The 16,740-nt window shown below is 41.6% G+C and overlaps 1 protein-coding gene across 1 annotated transcript in view; it reads right to left on the bottom strand.

The window, feature by feature from the left end:
- The window catches only part of adamts7 (a disintegrin-like and metallopeptidase (reprolysin type) with thrombospondin type 1 motif, 7), a gene marked incomplete at its 5' end in the record, with an annotated part of 85,287 nt that overhangs the window by 59,175 nt on the left and 9,372 nt on the right, over positions 1-16,740 (bottom strand). The window contains 3 exons of the mRNA XM_083680584.1: positions 2,277-2,426; positions 4,017-4,141; positions 13,878-13,961. Of these exons, the coding sequence (XP_083536710.1) occupies positions 2,277-2,426; positions 4,017-4,141; positions 13,878-13,961 (359 nt within the window). The remainder of the gene's footprint in view (positions 1-2,276; positions 2,427-4,016; positions 4,142-13,877; positions 13,962-16,740) is intronic.

Below are 16,740 nucleotides of genomic sequence, written 5' to 3'. Positions count from 1 at the left end.
GCCAGACGGTTTTCTAATCATATTGAACAAAGTCTGTTTGGTTTGTGAAGGGCCTGTTTCCAGCTAATGTAAGGGGTCAGTGCTAGTTTAAATTTAATTATCTTCGACCCTGATTTAGTTACTATGTGTTTAGGTCTTGCATATCGCATTTCAGGCTCACTCTTCATCTCAATGTGAATTCCCTTGTATAAATAGTAATACAATTCTAGACTATTCTATACATTGATTCTTTACAAATGGATCTTCAGTGTTGGCTGGCTGACAGCTGCTAGTTAGCTGACTTGAGCTAATTTGAGGCATTTGTAGCTCGCTATATTACATGTGGTGACGTGAAGCGACAAAACGTTAGTTCAGTTGATTTCACTTTCACAATATCCAACAAGAGCAGAAGTTGCAGATATGACGTTTGATCAAAATGGTCTGTCAAATGAGATGAGTCAGCCTAAAGTCTAACCAACGACAGCAGACGACAGGATGATCTCATTTCACAGATAATTTCCAAGGCAATGCCAAAATGGCACAATCACAGCTCTCTTTTCAACATTCCTTTTATTCACCAATGCGAATATCCAAGACTTTGCCTCCATATATTCTGTAAGGGTGTTGACAGAACTGGAGGTGTGAGGCATGGATTAATTTCATGGATGAAACAGCTGTGTGCGGTAGATACAGGCCTACTGTATTTTCGCTCCCTCCTGTGACATTCTTAGATACTTGTAATACAGACGATTCCAGACAAGTCTAAATAGGATAAAGTAAGTGCCAATTGTGTTCAAGCAAAGAGAGTACATAGTAAGGAGCACTCTTAGCATTTTCCATAGAGCATTGAGCCCACCACTAGTGAAAGGAAGATCATTTGCTTTGATTCACTGGCTTATGGAGAACCTTGTCTCTTTGTATACCACAATGCACTCTGATATTAGCTGTTCGCAGCATTATCACAACATGCTTACTACCCCACCTCTTGGTTGCATCCTCTTTGGTTCAAGTGAAGTTCATCCGTCTCGACTAATTCAGTATTCAATTATTTTTCTCTCTCCTCTTCCTGTTCTGCGTCAGGGCCGTGGTGACAGCCTCCTCTATCTTTTCTCGTGTTTCCCACCCTTGCTGTCTCCCTCTCTTGACACCCCCACGCACGCTATCTCAAACAGCCAGCCACCGTGAGGATTAAAGACAAACACACGCATGTACCCCCCACAGTCCCAGGTTCAAATGACAATGGTTTTCTTTATAAATAACCCTGCATTTGTACTATTGTGACTAAAAATGTTTTGTTTTTCTTGGGGGGGTTCAAATAAATGTAACACCTGCCTCATGAGGATATATGTGGCAGGTATACATGGGGAGCCTTGTATTCGTATTGTGTTTGGGTGGAGTGTAATCTTAATGAGGGTATGGTACACAGAGGACAATGTATTCTTATCAATGGTATTTCAGGGTTGTGTACAATGTAACACCTGCCTCTCATTATTACATAATCAAAAGAATGAGCCATAGGGAGGCAATGCACTGTGGGTATTTGGGTACAATGTATTCCCATTCATATATTCTATTATATTCTATATAATATAATATATTCTTAGCAGGCAGAGTAGCGTACACTATCTGAAGTCTTACAGATATTTATGGTATTTGTGGACATGGTAAAACAACAAAACATTTGAGATGAAACTGCATATGTGAAAACAAGATACTGTAGCTTTGTCACTGGAAAAATGGCTGTCAACAAAAGAAGATGAAAAGCTGTCACAACCCTAATTGGTAGCAGCATCTTCTCTGTGGCTAAAGGGGTGTGTGTGTGTGTGTGTGTGTGTGTGTGTGTGTGTGTGTGTGTGTGTGTCAATTTGTCCTTTCCTTTGTCCTTGTCTAAAACATACTGTACAACCACACATGCCAGTAGATGAAATAAACATTAATTCTTGGTTCAAAGTCAGTGTGATGTACAGTATGTGCATTGAACAAGAACATTTAATTTATTCTTAACTAATTCTTCTAGACAATTAAATAGAAACATAAATAAATGTGCAATGACCCGAACACAGTAGATATCTTTACGGCATTTCTGTCATCACATTTATCAGTGATAACCACATAGGCTCTATGGGCATGTGCATGTCCACACGTGTGTATTCATGTGTGTGTGTGTGTGTGTGTGTGTGTGTGTGTGTGTGTGTGTGTGTGTGTGTGTGTGTGTGTGTGTGTGTCTCTGTGACTGTGTGTGTGTCTCAGTGAGTATGTGTATAGGTGTGTAGTAGTGACGGGGAGTGGACACTTACTTATGTCCCAACTCGTGGGATACGGTGAAGGCCAGTGGCAGGCCTGTGTCCTCGCTGATGCTGCAGCTACGGTGGGGTTGACACATCCCTGCAACGTGAGACAAACCCAAGGTCTCACATGGCTTATTGATGGCCGCGCAGATGTCTTTCCTGAGATAGGAGAGGAGAGGAGCAGGGAGGGAGGGAAGAAGGAAGAGGAGGGAAAGGAGGAGTAGAGATAATGAGGGATGCAGGGAGAGGAGAGAAGGTAGGAGGGAAAGAAAGACGGGTTGGGGAGATAGGTAAGGGATAGGAGGGACAGAAGGAAGGAGGGATTTAAGAGGAGAAGATAAGATTCAAGATTCAAGATTCAAGATTCAAGATGGTTTTATTGTCATATGCACAACAATTACAGAGCAGTCGCTGGCAATGAAATTCTTAAGTCTTGGGCTCCTCCAACAGTGCAATAAGAAGTGTAAATAATAAAAATAAAAGAAACAACAACAATAACAATAATTACCTAAATACAAAACTAAATAAATGTAAATGTAAAATGTAAAAAGTGAAATGTAAACAGACATTTTTATCCAGATGTCGACTGGTATAAAGTGGCATTTGAGATGTAGGGGGGGAGAGGAGGGAGACAAGGAGGGAGGGGAAGTGGGGGGACAATGAGGGAGTGATGAGGGAGGGGAGAGAAGGAAGGAGAGGTGATGAGATGGTGAACAGGGTTGGACAGAGGACAAGTCACCACCAGGCCTTGTCACAGTGTGGCCTTTGAAAGCTCAACGTTTTTCTCCAATCGGTCTGACTAACTCTCATTCTCTCTACAGTGTTCCTTCTCACTGACCCTCTCTATTCTACATCACCAACCGTATCTGCTTCTAAAGCTCTCATGTCCTTGAGTACTATTTTTTATCTTCTACCTCTACTCTCTCCTCACCTGTTCTTTATTCATCTCACATTTTCTTTCTCTTTATTTCTCCCTTTTCAAATCCCTCTCTTTCTCTATCTATCTACTCTCCCAATCCCTCTCCCTCTCTCCTCCTCTGCTTTGAAGTCTATTTTCCAATCCCTTACCACCCATGCCTGTGTAACACTTTAACCCAGTAATGATGAAACTATTTTCACAAGCGAGAAATGAAACAGCTTTTAGAGAGGGTAAACAGTCTACAACCAGCCAATGGGCTTCTTGCAAGGTCAAAAACATCTCACCTCTCACTTAATCTCTCACTACATTCCTGAAACTACCCTCGTTAGCCTAAATTAGACTTCTGATGAGTCCCTTGAATTGTCTTAGTTCGTCAAACAAATGAGCAGTCGTAATTAACGAGGGGCTTTGAATGGAACGCGGCTTCATTAAAGAGAGAGAGAGAGTGAGGCAAACACATACATTCAGTTAGATGCAAAGGATATTTTTATATTTTCAGTCACTGGTTCTAAAATGAGTGCTCACGAGCCGCGAGGTTTAAAAAATACAGACGTACAGTAGTCGCAAACATCCCGTAGCATCCCGTACAATACATTCACTTACATTCAATGACTCCCATTCATTCAATTATGATTGAACAGGCTACTGTTCACTACGACTGAATGGTGAGGAGAAATTCAATGAATGAAATCAAATGGCAAAGAGGACACTGAATTCTCATGGTGTGTGTGTGCGTGTGTGTGTGCGTGCGTGTGTGTGTGTGTGTGTGTGTGTGTGTGTGTGTGTGTGTTTGTGTGTCTGCGCGTGCATACATGGGTGTGTGTGTGTACCTGGTAAGCAGCACAGCCACATCGTGGTGGACAGCGTGTTCGTCTCCCTTCACGTTGAGACGTTTCTGCCACTTACAGAAGCTGTTCAGGCTGTTGTCAGCATGATGGCTGATCTTCAGATCCTCCTGGCAACAACATGTCAAAGTTAGAGATAACCTTGTCCCCAGACTATTTCTCATAGCGCACATAGGCCTTGGATAACAACGACTCAAACCTGGCTTTCATGGGAGTAAACTTACTGAGTAAAAAAGTATGTCATTTTTTGATTTTGGTGAATAACAAGACTGCGAGGCGCGGCTCTGAATCAGAAACATGTGGTGTGCAAGCACTGGGGGGGGGGGGTGCTGTGGGAGACTGGTGCGAGGTAAAGCCAATAGCTATGCGTTCGGAGTTGTTCTCCTATCTTTGTATGAGATCAACAAAGGCCAAATTTGATGCGTAGGTCCACCAGTCCTTCCGAGCATATTGAGCGGAAGTCTCTGGAAACAAGATTAAAGTTAGACATAGCAACGGACATCATAAAAAAAACAGTTAACATGGCTATAACTAGATGGCCATGCTAGAAAGGACAAAACTGCCTACACTGTGAGAACTTTTGGAGCTACAAATTTTCACTGTAATACAGCCTATAATGGCATCGAGAAATCAGCGAGAAATCGAGAAATTGTGGAACGATAGTGTTTAAAAGTAATAGCTCCCCTTCCAATGTTCTGACTGGCAATGGTGAAGGGTGTTGATTCCTCCTGGCTGGTACAGTCTGTTGTCAAATCATAGCTTGTTACAGAAAGTAGGGAAATCAAAACTGTCCGTAGTGTCAAAAGCACATTTTTATTATTACCTGTTCACTTGAAATGTCAGGATCTTATCTAAATGGTCTGGTCTCGATTTTGCTATGGAAGCTAGCTAGTACCGATGGCAACTTGTAAACACACAGGTCATTGTAATTGCAAGTTTGACTCCTGGCCACAGGGGAGCCAGATTTCATGTGCAGCTGCTTTAAGGGTTTAGGTTCGAAACACATGAAATACTTCTGTCCAGTCTAGGACAGACCAGGAAACCCCAGAAAGACCTCTACATTTAATTTTTTAACTGTAATAATACTTCAAATACTCATTGTTGACCCTTTACAGCAGCTTTGCTGATCAACAGAAAATGTGAACCAGGACATGGTTCTTTGTGAATGTATAGACACTGAACAGACATATAAAGTGGTAGGAAAATGCTGATACAGGCACATCTTCTCCATGTGATTTCTCACACCACATGAATTGCCACTGACCACGATCAGGGCAAAGGCTTCCAACTAACTTCGAGGAAATTCACCTCAGCTTTCACATAACATTTCGACTTGTGGATAAAGGGCTAGACATACAAGATTGAACTGTCTCTGTGGGTGGAGACCTACACTGGTTCCTATTGTAGCCTCATACACTAGGAGGCTGACCTGAAAGGAAAGAGGAGCAACTTGAGGAGGGAGTGTAAAGTAGAAGGAGAAAAGGTTAGGGGAATTAATGCACACACACACACACACACACACACACACACACACACACACACACACACACACACACACACACACACACACACACACACACACACACACAAAAGAGCTTCTTTGTTATCAGCTTGACTCTCCCTGCCCCCTCTAGCCAAATACATACCACTCCTTACTGAGTGTGTGTGTGTGTGTGTGTGTGTGTGTGTGTGTCTTCTCAAGTAAAGAAGAAACAGCACCCCACCCACTGCTTTGCTTCCTGTGTTTTTGTTGTTGTTGTCCCCCATGCTGTGTGTTGTTTGCACCCTCACTGCCTACCATCCCATATTCCCTGTCTACTGAAGTTGTATCCTGTCTTGCTTCAATCCCCCTTCCCATGACTGTCTGTATGTCTAAATGTGTGTACGTCTTTATTATGTATGTCTAAATGTGTGTATGTCTTTATTGTGCAAGTCTAAATGTGTGTACGTCTTTATTGTGCAAGTCTAAATGTGTGTATGTCTTTATTGTGCAAGTCTAAATGTGTGTACGCCTTTATTGTGTATGTCTAAATGTATGTATGTCTTTATTGTGTCTAAATGTGTGTACGTCTTTCTATGATTATCATTATTACAGGCACTACCCTGTGGCTGACACGCACATGAGAGCTCTGTCTGTTTGTTTGGTAGTTAATGTCTTGTTTTTTAGGTTTATTTTGAATGTATTTTTAAACGAGGCGTCAACGTGGTGATTTACAATGTCTGCCATCATCTGTAAACTGGGATTTTCGCTTTAGACTACACGTCTGTTTACATTTCACTTTTTACATTTTACATTTACATTTACATTTATTTAGTTTTGTATTTAGGTAATTATTGTTATTGTTGTTGTTTCTTTTATTTTTATTATTTACACTTCTTATTGCTTATTGGAGGAGCCCAAGACTTAAGAATTTCATTGCCAGCGATTGCTCTGTAATTGTTGTGCATATGACAATAAAACCATCTTGAATCTTGAATCTTGTTGATTTTATGGATTATTCAACTTTTCCCAAGTGGCGGGTCACACATTACCTACGGGAGGTAGGAGTTACTCCAGCTGGCTCAACCAGCACCTGGTCGGCTTTGGAGACTGACACCTGACTTCCCGGAGGAATGCCTTCGGACAACAGAGCAGCCCGGGTTGCCCACACGCACCAGGAAGCGCGCATTCGGGCGAGAGGAACAAAACCTCCTCTCCTAACAATAATCTTATCCAATGTGAGATCTTTGAGAAATAACATTGATGAACTTCATGCTTCCGTACAATATTTGTACGAGTATAGAGACAGTTGCCTTTTATGTTTTTCCGAGACATGGTTGAACCCCTCAATCGACAACGACACAATTGCATTACCGGGGTTTGAGACACCGATACGCCAGGATAGAGATCAACAAGCAACGGGTAAGATGATTGGAGGGGGCGTGTGTTTGTACATAAACAGCAAATGGTGCAAAAACGATATGGTGAGACACACCACAAGTACACCTAAGATAGAATTCCTTTCGGTTTCATTGAGGCCCACATATTTGCCACGGGAATTTGAACAGATTTTTGTGATCCAGGTTTATATCCCCCTAGATGCAAACTATAAGGTGGCCATAGAGACTATTTACCAAGACGTCCAGGATCTGGAAGCTATCTCCTCAGATGCACCAAAAATAATATTGGGTGATTTTAATGGTTGCTCATTAGCATCGGCCCTGCCACACTCTCAGCAATATGTCAAATGTTATACTAGAGGATAAAAAATAATTGCAACCAGAAAACCACCGATAGGTGCATCCGACCATGACACTGTGTTTTTACTACCATCCTACAGACAAAAATTAAAAACTGAAAAACCCAAAGCAAGATCAGTGAAAGTATGGGATGAAAACAGTGTATCGACCTTACAAGGCTGCTTTGAATGTACGGACTGGGAGGTGTTTGAATGCCCAGATATAGGCGAATATACAGAAGTGATCACATCCTATATTAACTTCTTTGTAGATAATGTGATCCCCACCAAACAAACAAAAACATATGCAAATACTAAACCCCGGGTTACTGCTGACATAAAAAAGCTTCTAATTGGAAAAGAACGGGCATTTAAAATGAATGACAGATGCACAGGAACACTAATTCAGAGAGAAGTACAGATGCAAATAAACCAAGCTAAGACCTAAAGACCTCTTCACCCCCACTACCCCCCTGTACAAGTTTCTCTCCCCTTAAAAATAAATTAATAATTTTTTTTAAAAAGAACATTTCCTTCACCTAGCATTGTGACTGCCTATGGCCCCTGGTTTGAGCATTGATTACTTTATCTTATGATGACTGATGGATCGATGATTCACTTACTTAAACAAACGTATTTCTTGTAAGTCGCTTTGGATTTGGCGCCTGCTAAATGCCATGAATGTAAATGTAAAGAGGGACTACAAAGCTAAAGTGGAGCAGCTACTCCAGGCCAATGACGCATGGGAGGCATGGCGCGGAATAAAGACAATGGTTGGCCTGAACTCACAGTGGACCAACTCTGCACAGACAGTAAAGTTTGCCAATGACTTAAATTGTATTTTTTTTCACATTATGAGACTGACAGACCATCCCAATTCGAGCCCAAGGAGGACTGGAGAGAGGGTGTCACACCAATACGTGTAACATCGGAGGAAGTAAGGCGCACCCTCTCCCAGATAAATACTAGGAAATCCATCGGTCCTGATGGAATGGATGGGAATACGCTACAGAAGTGTTGTGAGCAGTTGACCCCTGTATTCACTAAACTCTTTCAAGCATCACTGGATTCACAAATAATTCCGAGGTCATGGAAAATGTCTAAAATAATCCCTCTACCTAAAAAGACAAGTCCCTCTGTATTAAATGATTTTAGACCGGTAGCTTTAACTTCAGTAATTATGAAATATCTTGAGCAAATTGTTTTCTCACTTAAAGTCTGAAACCAATGGTCAGATGGACGCTCTACAATTTGCATATAGAGCAAAGAGGGGTGTGGAGGATGCAACAGTAACAAGAACCAAGTTTACAAACACTTGGAAACCCCATCATCTTATGTGCGCATACTGTTTGCTGATTTCTCATCTGCCTTTAATACTGTCCAGGTAGATCTATTGACAGTGAAGCTGGGTAGCATGGGAGTAAATCATACCCTCATAAGATGGATATATAACTTCCATATTGAGAGGCAACAGTTAGTCCATGTCCACGGAGGACAGTCATCTCTCATCAGCACTCGGACTGGGGTACCACAAGGTTGTGTCCTTTCACCTTTGCTGTTCACATTGTATACCATTGACTGTGTTAGTCATCGGGATAATTGTACAATGGTAACATTTGCAGAGGATGTGGCTCTGATAGGCCTTTTAACCGACAATGAGACCGGTTATAGAGCAGAGATTAATCACTTCTATAACTGGTGCTCAAATAACTCATTGAACTCATTGAAAACTGAAGAAATAATCATTGATTTAAAAAAAACTAAAAAAACTCCTCTCTGTCCCCGGTAATTATGAATGACACAACCTTTGAAAGCATACAGGAGTACAAGTACCTGAGCAGACCAGTACACTACGAATTTAACTCATAAGATCATAAGAGATCCACTGTACCCTCTATGGTCTGAATATGTACTGCTACCTTCATCCTTTGTCCCACGCAGCATACAGCTTATCAACAAGCTTTAATTACATGATCTCCCAAATTATGCCTTTTATGATGTTTTATGATGTTTTTATGATGCTTTTTACGATGCTTATGTTTTGTGTTATATGTCTGATGATATCTCTTGATGTTTTAAGCTCCTTGTGCAAAACGAATTCCCCATTGGGGCAATAAAGGCTTCATTCATTCATTCATTCATTTGGTGTTTTAATGCTATTGCTAACACTGTTGCTAATTTTGCCTTTTCTCTGTAAAGTGTGTTGAGGCTCTGCAGTAACGCACTTTCAAATAAAGTTGGCATGACCCTGTACTGTATTGACTCTCTCTTTACCTCTCGTTACTTACCTGTTAATTACCCCCACACACTCACACACCTACACTCTCACACACACACACACACACACACACACACACACACACACACACACACACACACACACACACTCACACACCTACACTCTCACACACACACACACACACACACACACACACCTACACTCTCACACACACACACACACACACACACACACACACACACACCTACACTCTCACACACACACACACACACACACACACACACACACACACACACACACACACACAGAGCTTTAGAAGCAGATAAGGTTGGTGATATAGAATAGAGAGGGTCAGTGAGAAGGAACACTGTAGAGAGAATGAGAGTTCAGACCGATTGGAGAAAAACGTTGAGCTTTCAAAGGCCACACTGTGACAAGGCCTCGTGGTGACTTGTCCTCTGTCCAACCCTGTTCACCATCTCATCACCTCTCCTTCCTTCTCTCCCCTCCCTCATCACTCCCTCATTGTCCCCCCACTTCCCCTCCCTCCTTTGTCTCCCTCCTCTCCCCCCTTCTTCTCTTATCTTCTCCTCTTAAATCCCTCCTTCCTTCTGTCCCTCCTATCCCTTACCTATCTCCCCAACCCGTCTTTCTTTCCCTCCTACCTTCTCTCCTCTCCCTGCATCCCTCATTATCTCTACTCCTCCTTTCCCTCCTCTTCCTTCTTCCCTCCCTCCCTGCTCCTCTCCTCTCCTATCACAGGAAAGACATCTGCGCGGCCATCAATAAGCCATGTGAGACCTTGGGTTTGTCTCACGTTGCAGGGATGTGTCAACCCCACCGTAGCTGCAGCATCAGCGAGGACACAGGCCTGCCACTGGCCTTCACCGTATCCCACGAGTTGGGACATAAGTAAGTGTCCACACACACACACACACATGAATACACACGTGTGGACATGCACATGCCCATAGAGCCTATGTGGTTATCACTGATAAATGTGATGACAGAAATGCCGTAAAAATATCTACTGTGTTCGGGTCATTGCACATTTATTTATGTTTCTATTTAATTGTCTAGAAGAATTAGTTAAGAATAAATTAAATGTTCTTGTTCAATGCACATACTGTACATCACACTGACTTTGAACCAAGAATTAATGTTTATTTCATCTACTGGCATGTGTGGTTGTACAGTATGTTTTAGACAAGGACAAAGGAAAGGGCAAATTGACACACACACACACACACACACACACACACACACACACACACACACACACACACACACACACACACACACACACACACACCCCTTTAGCCACAGAGAAGATGCTGCTACCAATTAGGGTTGTGACAGCTTTTCATCTTCCAATGACAAAGCTACAGTATCTTGTTTTCACATATGCAGTTTCATCTCAACTGTTTTGTTGTTTTACCATGTCCACAAATACCATAAATATCTGTAAGACTTCAGATAGTGTACGCTACTCTGCCTGCTAAGAATATATTATATTATATACAGTGGGGGAAATAATTATTTGATCCCCTGCTGATTTTGTTAGTTTGCCCGATTACAAAGAAATGAGCGGTCTATAATTTTTATGGTACTTTTAGTTTAACAAATAGAGACAGAATATCAACAAAGAAGTCCAGAAAAAACACATTATATAAAGTTATAAATTCATTTGCATTTGATCGAAGGAAATAAGTATTTGATCCCCTACAAACCAGCAAGAATTCTGGCTCATACAGACCGGTTATATGCCCATGAGGCACACAGATTAGTCCTGTCACTTTAGGAAAAGTACTCCTAATCTCTGCTTGTTATGGGTATAAAAGACACCTGTCAATAGAATCAATCTCTTCCATTCCAACCTCTCCACCACCATGGGAAAGACCAAAGAACATTCAAAGGACATCAGGGTAAGAGTTGTAGACCTGCACAAGGCTGGAATGGGCTACAAGACCATCAGCAAGAAGCTTGGTGAGAAGGAGACAACTGTTGGTGCAATTATTAGAAAATGGAAGAAATACAAAATAACCATCAATCGCCCTCGGCCTGGAGCTCCATGCAAGATCTTGCCTCGTGGGGTAAGGATGATCATGAGAAGGGTGAGGGATCAGCCCAGAACTACACGGGAGGAGCTTGGTAATGATCTCAAGGCAGCTGGGACCACAGTCACCAAGAAAACCATTGGTAACACACTACACCGTAACGGATTGAAATCCTGCAGTGCCCGCAAGGTCCCCCTGCTCAAGAAGGCACATGTACAGGCCCATCTGAAGTTTGCCAATGAACACCTAAATGATTCAGAGAAGGCTTGGGAGAAGGTGATGTGGTCAGATGAGACCAAAATTAAACTCTTTAGCATAAATTCGACTCTTCGTGTTTGGAGGGAGAGAAATGCTGAATGCTACAATCCCAAGAACACCATCCCCACCGTCAAACACGGAGGTGGAAACATTATGCTTTGGGGTTGTTTCTCTGCTAAGGGTACAGGACGACTTCACTGCATTGAGGGGCCAATGGACGGGGCCATGTACCATAAGATCTTGGACGAGAACCTCCTTCCCTCAGCCAGAGCACTGAGGGTGGGTCGTGGATGGGTCTTCCAGCATGACAATGACCCAAAACATACAGCCAAGGCAACAAAGGAGTGGCTCAAGAAGAAGCACACTAAGGTCATGGAGTGGCCTAGCTAGTCTCCAGACCTTAATCCTATCGAAAATTTGTGGAGGGAGCTGAAGCTTCGACTTGCCAAGCAAAAGCCTTGAAACCTTCAGGATTTGGAGAGGATCTGTAAAGAGGAGTGGACCAAAATCCCTCCTGAGATGTGTGCAAACCTGGTGACCAACTATAAGAAACGTCTGACTTCTGTGCTTGCCAGCAAGGGTTTCTCCACCAAGTACTAAGTCATGTTTTGCTTGAGGATCAAATACTTATTTCCTTCGATCAAATGCAAATGAATTTATAACTTTATATAATGTGTTTTTTCTGGACTTCTTTGTTGATATTCTGTCTCTATTTGTTAAAATAAAAGTACCATAAAAATTATAGACCGCTCATTTCTTTGTAATCGGGCAAACTAACAAAATCAGCAGGGGATCAAATAATTATTTCCCCCACTGTATAATATAATATAATATATGAATGGGAATACATTGTACCCAAATACCCACAGTGCATTGCCATCAACTGTTTTGTTGTTTTACCATGTTGTTTTTCCACCCCTATAGGCCAACAGCTGGAAGTGTGGTTTGGCCAATGAAGAAGGTCTCCCAGCCCATTGTAAAGTAACATTTTTAAAGGAATAAATAAAGTTTTTACTCAAATGAACCTTAAAGGGAAATGTCACTGATTGTCTAAATAGCCAGGAAATATAACAATTTGAGCAAATAAGAGAAAATAGTATGTTATCGGACCAGGAAGTAATATACCCGAATGATGAACTCCTACAACGTCCATAGTGCTTTGTGCCTTCCAGCCAGCAACAGAGGCATGTCTTTGCTAAAATGCATGTTTGTAAACACAAGCAATAGATGTATGCGCTGGTGTGGTGCTTATGGACGTAAACAAACCAGGCAGTAGCTAATTCGGAAATGGTAACCTCACTCCTCCCTAAAGCTCCTTGTAGTTTTCAAAACCCATGTGATTACCCCCAAATACATCACTCAAGGTAAAATCCTTAAACTAGCGATACCTAGCTTTTGATCTACGGATTTGAAAGCTGTTGTCACATGCACATACATTCGCAAGGTGAAAAAACTATTTTGAGGGAAAAATCTGTGAGGTGTCCCTTTAAATGTAAAAAAAAAATATGTTTCGCAGAGACAACAAATTGTTCTCACATACACATCCCTAGATATTAACATTTGCATTCATGGCTCTGCACAGGGCATGAGCATACCATTTGGAAGTTCACACTGGTTCTGATCTTCTGACGCACTAGCTATCCCCGCCCTCAAACAGCTGCAGCCTCACTTGCAGCTCGCGCTCCTCTCACAAACACAGCAACGCCATAGCAACGCCTGGCATACGGTACTACAAAGAGGGCCTCTTCCAGGAATGTGAACATTTCGGCTGATGCAGTCCAATTCCAATTGAAATCAATCAGAGAACGCCATTATAGCATTGTCCACTCATAATAAGTCCTTAAACGTGTTTCATACGACAGCATATAGGGGATGAGCTAGCCTTGAAGGCATGTTGTTTACTCAGACTTGTTTGGATTTGTGATAAATCAATAATGGCTAAAAACCAACGGAATACTTTTTCATTGTAATGTCAGCGTATTCTCTGGTAGTTAAACTTTTAGAATTAGAATTTGTGTGTGTGTGTGTGTGTTTGTGTGTGTGTGTGTGTGTGTACTGCAGCTCCTGCCCTTACCTCATCCTTCTCTAGCAGTATCAGACGAACCACGACGATGTTGATGGCATTTCCAATGCTGGCATCCCGAAACAACCCCGACACCTGGGACAGAGGGGACACACTTTTACTACCTTGCTGTATTTCCATATACAGTCTATCATTTATTAGCAGCATGACAGATGAGCATATGAACAAAAGGCAGTACCAACAGCAGACATTTCCAGATTGGCAGAGTTTGTGAGTTCTCTGTGGCAACCAAGGTAACACTTGACTTGAAGCACCCTCTTATGATACATTTCATATGTTTCATATATTCATTTACAGAGCTTTAGTTATCAAGCTTTATTAATATAACAATATTATAATCCAATTATAATAAAGTGGATTTACAGAAGGAAAGACCCAACTTGACTAAAGAGACCTGGTATATGTATAAAAGGTATACAATGATACCTTTCAAACAAAAGGATCTATTTAGGAATGTCTCCTTTTAACAGAGTCACCAAATCGGTAAAACAGTGAGCAAAACAGACAGTGATGATTAGTCACACAGTAGTTTGTCAGAGAAATCAACAAAAAATAAGAAATACAATAGAAATACAAAATCATTATTCTGATAAATTACACATCCGCCTACAATTACATTTGATGATTGTTTATTTACATTTATTGACATTTAATGAAAACTTTTTCATCTGTTACCCAACATTCAAAGTTGAGTTGAAGGAGTCTCAAACACTCAGATACTGTAGCAACTATATCAATAAAACCCCAGGGATTAAAAAGTAATATGAAATGTGTTTTTGCCTCTTTCAGGTGAGGCTACACTCCATCGCCTTACACATGCACGCACGCACGCACGCACGTACGCACGCACGCACAGACACACACACGCACACACACAAACTCTCTCCCTCTACCCATACCTCCCTTTCTATTCCTCTCTCTATCTTTTTAATGAGACAATATCCTCAACAAGCTGTTCTGAGTGAATTACTGAAGCGCTCCTTTTTAACTTAACAGATTCCGGACCAACTATTTCAAGCAAACCCCCTGGGGTTCATTGGGGAAAGTTATACGCATCGTGTTTTTGCCTCTTTCAGGTGAGGCAACGCTCCTTTAGAACTTAAACAACAAACAACCGCCGGAGAAGCATCATCCAAAACCTCCTCTTCCAAAACCTCTTTGAGCACGCCTCACTACAAAAGTCACCTTTGTGCTTCGCAGTCTGTCACTCTAAAGATCAGCTCGGAGGCCGAGTGACTGGGTGGTGAATGCTAGTAAGGTGCCGTGCTAAATAGAAATGAGAGGTAATTTTGGCTAAGCGCCCGCCTCTCCTCTCTAGGAGGTTGCCTGGTGGATAATGGTGCTCAGTAGTGCATTTAGAGTGTCTCATTACCCTACAGTAAATCATCTGATGTCGTGTTGTACTGTAGTATGGCGCTGCCTGAGGGAAATAGGATAACGTATTAGTATTTGACACTGTGCCAGATACGTACATCAAATACTTTCAAATACTTTCAAATACCACAAAATCTGGTGAAACAGCATATATATTGTTCGCTTAGAGGCTTGTGTCTGATATCAAAGTCTTGATTACTGCAAAATTCCTACTGTTAAACTCAGACAAAAATGGTAAAATGACACTTTAGTATGGGGACCACTTACAAGGCACTTATAAGGGTTAGGGTTACGGACCATGTGTGGACAGCTGAACGCGATTTTTCATTTAATTCTCATTTGAATGCAGACTTAGGCCCCAAAAGAACTGCTCGATCTACCTCAGTCGTAAAGTTTGATACCAAGTCAACTCCTCAAGATTTAGGTGTTACACTTGACCCTGATCTCTCCTTTGGTGCTCAAATCAAGAACATCTCCAGGGTAGCATTTTTCTATCTGTGGAAAAATATGAGCCTGTTACCATTTGATGATGCCAAAAAATGTATACGTGCATTCATTACATCCTGGTTATTACCGATTACTGCAATGTCCTACTGTCTGGCTGTTACTACTTTCCTCAAATACCTCCACCTTATGCAGACTGCAGCAGCAAGTGACCTAAGTAGAACTAAATTTGATCATATCACTCCAATTCTAGCCTTACTCCATTGGCTTCTCTCTGTTATCGCTCATATTACAAAATACTACTTACTAGGGCTGTCAGGCGAAACGTGATATGGGATCAGTAAAGTACTATACTACTCTACACTGAAATGTTGATAAATGTTTTCCTTTTAGTTGATTCGCCTGATCATCACCTCACTGTTCACCTCACAGTTCAGGAGGTCAGACATGTCTATGTCTGAATGTTTTCTTTTTTCAGGTTGATTTCACCATTTAGAAATTACAGTACCACCCTTTTATACAGAGTGCCACTCTTTTGATTTCAGGGCATCGAAAGTATTGGAAAACTGGCTTGTCAGGTGTGTTTTGTCACATCATTCATGCAAGCATAAGGGAGCTGTCAATGTCTAGTGTTGATTCTATGCTTTGCATTTGCCCTTGGAGTCAAAAGAAGACAAAATGCTTCCTCTTTCCAATACTTATGGAGGGCTCCTGTCTTTTCAAAAACAATTTCAAAACAAATCAAATGGTAATCATCCTCTCAATGTCCCAGGGAAATAACTATTCAACTATTCAACCAATGTCCCCCTGTAATACTAGTCCAATCCAAATAGGGCTTTAGACAATAACCAATTAATTACTGATTCAATTAATTGTTTAGAAGACAGACAGGAGGAAGTGAGCCCTGACGAAAAAACCTCATCTTCTGAGTGTGAGTTCGACAGTCAATGTTGGCATCAACCTGCTCAGACAATGGAGCGGTCGATCACAAGGAAGATGAGGATTTCTGTTTGTTTTGATATCACGAACCATATGA

This window comes from Argentina silus (genome assembly GCF_951799395.1).
Source record: "Argentina silus genome assembly, chromosome: 11".
In the NCBI taxonomy this organism is placed as follows: Eukaryota; Metazoa; Chordata; class Actinopteri; order Argentiniformes; family Argentinidae; genus Argentina; species Argentina silus.
The sequence above is the reverse complement of the archived record's forward strand: the minus strand, read 5'-3'. Positions and strand labels throughout refer to the sequence as shown.